Genomic DNA, 4,497 nt, shown 5'->3' with positions numbered 1-4,497 from the left:
ACTATTCCCCATATAGCTTCAGGGGTCCCGTCACTGTCTGTACGACAAGGCACCACACAGGTGAGCATCCCTCTCCCCCTAATGGGCATGACTTTCTCTGAGCCATCTGTGGTCCCTCTCGGAGTCGAGCACTCCCAATTTCATGATCTTGTTTAGTGTGTCCAAACAATACAGATCCAAATGCAACAGGTCCAACACTTTCAACAATATCAACAGTACTACCTGTACCAACAGTATCAGTAGTAGTTACCACCACTACAGCCGAACCAGTTGCCGATTCCACCTCAGCACCTAGGATTATGCCAGGGCCAGAACCAGCCAGAACGTCCGTCGATCCCCCTTTCGGGGTGAGGGGACCTTGTAGGTGCTAGTCCCTCCTAGGGGTCAGACTCCACCTCGTGGGAGGAGGGGCAGTCAACATACTCCCCTAGTATCCCAAGGAAACCTTAGAAATAGGCCTGTGGATAACCAACTCTACAGGTCCAACCCGCCGCGACACTCCCAACAAGAGAACAATGGATCGCGAGGAGATAAGAACCAGCCCGGAGCTAGAGGCGCGAACTTGAGGCCAGTCCCTTCCGTGCCTCGTGATAGCCGGTGCAAACTCCACAATCAGGAGAACTCGACAAGAGGGAACCAAGACCCACCTCGCGACAATGTTCGTGACAATGTCGATATACTAGACCATACCGAGGTCAGCAGCACCAACGTCGAGCCAGTGAAGAAGCAACAACGGCGACGCCACAAGACTCATCACCCCTCTGCCAGAAACAACCCGCCAACAAAGCCAAACCAACAAGTAGAACAAGTTAAGGAAAAGGAAGAAGTGAGCTCGGTAGTAACGAAGACTGCGCCTCCCTTGCTTAGTCGGTCATCTCCTCTGTTTCCCGAGCTCCTAGCAACCCCAATGCCGAAAGACTTCAAGGTTCCACCACTGAACAAGTATTACAGGTCATTCGACCCCAATGATGGCGTAGGTTCTTTCCAGTCTCAGATGCACCTAGTCGGGGCTGACGAAGCCTGCATGTGTGTGGCCTTCTCCACCACATTCAGGGGAGTAGTTCGAACCCGGTATAAGAACCTTGCACCGGACTCCACCAAAAGTTGGGCGCAGTTTGCCGAGCTGTTCACTACGCATTTCATTACCATTAAGAAATGCCCAAAATCACAAGAGAGCCCCCTGAACGTGGTTCAGAGGGAAAGGGAGTCAATCAGAAGCTACATCAAGTGCTTCAACGACATCTGCCAGCAGATACCGGACCTCGATCCAACGGTCCGTCTCACAGCAACGAAAAAGGGGATCACCCACAAAGAGTTCAATTGGAATGTGGCAGCCAACAAACCAAAAGTTATCACCGAATTTCTTAAATTGGCAGACCAGTTCATCAATACCAAGGAGAAGATTAACCAAAAGACTGATAATCCATTGGCTGAAAAGAGGAAAAGGGAGGATGAAGGGATGAGCAACAACGGGCAGAAAAGAAAGAAGAGTAAGTCCCCGAACAGAGAAAGAAGCAAGCGGCCACAAGTCAGGTCAGCGTTCTAGGACTCCGCCAGTAGAGAGAACAAAATACACACCTCTGAATGGTAAGCGAGGAGAGATCTTAATGGCCAGTAAGGACTCCTCCTTTGTCAGATGGTCGCCCAGGCGAAGGGGAGACACGGCAACAAAAAACTAGAATGTCTATTGCCATTTCCACTGAGATCACGAACACAATATGAAAAATTACAAGAATCTCCACGACGAGATCGAAGAGCTTATCCGCCGCGGGTACCTGAAGAATTACATCATGCGAGAGGAGAGAAGGCAGGCAGACCGATAGGGGATCGTCAGGATGACCAAAGGAGGAATGCCCCGGAGACTAGCAGGCAGAATGAGTACCCACCTCGGCAGCTACCAGAGGAGAGGCCAGTTCGCGGAGTGATCAATACGATCACCGGCGGGTCCATCATCGCGAGATGTACATCAACAGCTAGGAGGACTTCAGTCCGCAAATTGAAGAACGAAGGCGAAAACCCGCCAAAGCGACCTCGACTTGAAGAACCTATCTACTTCACTAAGGACGGCGCGCACGGCATCCAATACCCGCATGATGATGCTTTAGTAGTGAAGCTAAGGATCAACGACTTTGAGGTGAAACACATTCTAGTGGACTCAGGCAGTTCAGCAGACATACTCTTCAAAGAGGCTTTCGACAAATTGCAGTTACAACATAGCAATCTGAAGGCGGCAGATACACCCCTTATAGGGTTCTGCGGCGAAGAGGTCAGGCCTCTTGGTCGAGACACAGTACCCGCCGAGGCAGGCACGTGGCCGAACATTGTACGATTTGAGCACACATTCCTAGTGGTCACGACTCTGTCCCCTTACAATGCGATAGTAGGTCAGCCTATCACACACGTTTTACATGCGATAGTATCCACTACTTAGCGATGAAGTTTCCAACTAACTATGGCGTGGGGGTCGTGCGAGGTGACCAACGCGAATCCCGTAAATGTTACATGGCCACTCTGAAAGGAAAAGTAAAGCTAGTGAAAGACGTTGAACTCGAGCAACCAGCGGAGTACACCAAAGAGCGAGCTACCCTGAAAGAAGAAACAATCCACATACCGGTCTCTAACGCCGAACCAACTAGAACTCTTCAAATCATTGCCTTGATCAGTGAGCCACTTCAAACTCAACTAGTAAGTTTTTTACTTACAAATTTATATGTTTTTGCTTGGTACGCTGTAGAGATGTTTGGGATTGACCCAAAAAATAATAACTCACAAGCTTAATGTCGACACTTTAGTCAAGCCAGTAAGACAAAAGAAACACAACCTCACCCCGGAACGATGGAGGGTAGTCGATGAGGAGGTCGGGAAGCTCCTCGCGGAAAACTTCATCAAGTAGTCCATTACCCGAGCTGGGTGGCCAACCCAGTTCTAATGAAGAAGGCCAACAGCAAGTGGCGCATGTGCGTCGACTATATTGACCTGAACAGAGCCTGCCCGAAAGACTACTTCCCACTGCCCAAGATTGACCGCCTAGTGGACACGACCTCAAGGCACGAGTTGCTGAGTTTTCTGGACACCTATTCCTGTTACAACTAGATTAGGATGGATCCTGCTGACTAGGACAATACCACATTTGTAACTGAGCTTGGGCTATACTGTTATAAGGTTATGCCCTTTGGATTGGAAAATGTTGGGGAAACATTCCAGCGCCTTGTAAATAAAGTTTTTTAGCCATTGATTGGCAATAAAGTAGAATGTTATGTTGATGACATGGTCGTGAAGACCCAGTTTTCGAATTCTTTGTTAATCGATTTAAATGATGTTTTTCAAAATTTAAGAAAATAAAATATGAAATTAAATTCTAATAAGTGTGTTTCCGTAGTCACTTCGAGTAAATTCCTAGGCTACATAGTCAACCAATGTGGTATTGAAGCCAACCCTAAAAATATAAAGGCAATCCTATCCTAGATATGAGACCACCTCAAAAAATAAAAGAAGTTCAGATGCTGACTGGCTAGGTCGCAGCCCTAAGTCATTTCATGTCTAAATCAGCAGGCCGATGCCTCCCCTTTTTTAAAGCAATAAAAAAGAGCAAGGATTTAAAATGGACCGAAGAGTGCCAACTCGCCTCTGACGAGCTGAAATAGTACCTAAGTACCACATCGGTTTTAACTCAACCTAAGGAAGGGGACGAGTTAAAACTATACATCTCCGCGAGTGATGAAGTAGTTATTTTGGAACTAATCAAAGAAGTAGATCGGGTCCAACGACCCATCTACTATATTAGTAAAATTTTGTTGGATGCAGAGACTAGGTATCCGGAGATCGAGAAACTAGCATATGCACTAGTCATAGCAACCCGGAAACTACACCCATACTTACAGGCCCACACAATCGTTGTTCTCACCAACAGACCCCTAAGGCAAATTTTGCTCAAGCCTGAGGTGTCTGGAAGATTGATGAAGTGGTCCATCGAGCTGAGCGAATACGATATCCGGTTCGAGCCACGACCAACAATCAAAGCCCAGGCCTTGGCAAACTTCGTAGCAGAGTGCACGTTCGATGCACCAACCCCTGATTTGACCAAGCTCACTCACATGTCAAAGGCGTCAACCAGTGCGGCACTAGACCCGGTCAATGTAATACCAACTTGAGATGGGGAGCCCTGGATCTTTCACATTGTCCAACCAGTAAGGAAGCGGTGCGGGACTGCTACTGTACGGCCCAAGCGAGGTGAAGCTGGAGTATGCTCTCCGATTTGGATTCGAGCACTCGATCCAACATCACGGGACCTAGGCATAAAGTCACCTCGACACCTAAGACAGTTCGGGGCTTAGGAACCGAGGTGACATGTAATCGATTCCAGAAGCTTCCTAATTGACTTCGAACGTCACAGAGCGACCTCACCGGGTCTTCCACCCCGGTCCCTCTAAGCATTATTTTGTAGATTGATCCAGCTCACCACGCAAGTATGTCCAAACAATTCTCCAATTAGGAGCT

General features: G+C 48.1%; 1 protein-coding gene across 1 annotated transcript; it reads left to right on the top strand.

Annotated features, from left to right (window-relative positions):
- Nucleotides 1-907: 907 nt before the first annotated feature.
- Nucleotides 908-4,151, top strand: LOC104612746 (uncharacterized). Its single transcript, XM_010280310.1, has 3 exons — nt 908-1,490; nt 1,734-2,306; nt 3,805-4,151. Exons 1-3 carry the CDS (start codon nt 908-910, stop codon nt 4,149-4,151), a joined length of 1,503 nt encoding a protein of 500 aa, XP_010278612.1.
- Nucleotides 4,152-4,497: the final 346 nt, after the last annotated feature.

The sequence above is a fragment of the Nelumbo nucifera genome, chromosome 6 (genome assembly GCF_055504915.1).
Source record: "Nelumbo nucifera cultivar China Antique chromosome 6, China Antique-T2T, whole genome shotgun sequence".
NCBI lineage: Eukaryota > Viridiplantae > Streptophyta > Magnoliopsida > Proteales > Nelumbonaceae > Nelumbo > Nelumbo nucifera.
Note: the sequence above shows the minus strand (reverse complement) of the source record. Positions and strands in the feature narration are given on the sequence as shown.

What these genes read in the sequence shown, in the direction of transcription:
- LOC104612746 (XM_010280310.1), top strand. Translation starts at nt 908, where the DNA reads ATGCCGAAAGACTTCAAGGTTCCACCACTGAACAAGTATTACAGGTCA. An exon ending in CGGGCAGAAAAGAAAGAAGA is followed by an intron (nt 1,491 to 1,733) that starts GTAAGTCCCCGA and finishes AAAAATTACAAG; the next exon opens with AATCTCCACGACGAGATCGA. An exon ending in CACAGTACCCGCCGAGGCAG is followed by an intron (nt 2,307 to 3,804) that starts GCACGTGGCCGA and finishes TGTTGGATGCAG; the next exon opens with AGACTAGGTATCCGGAGATC.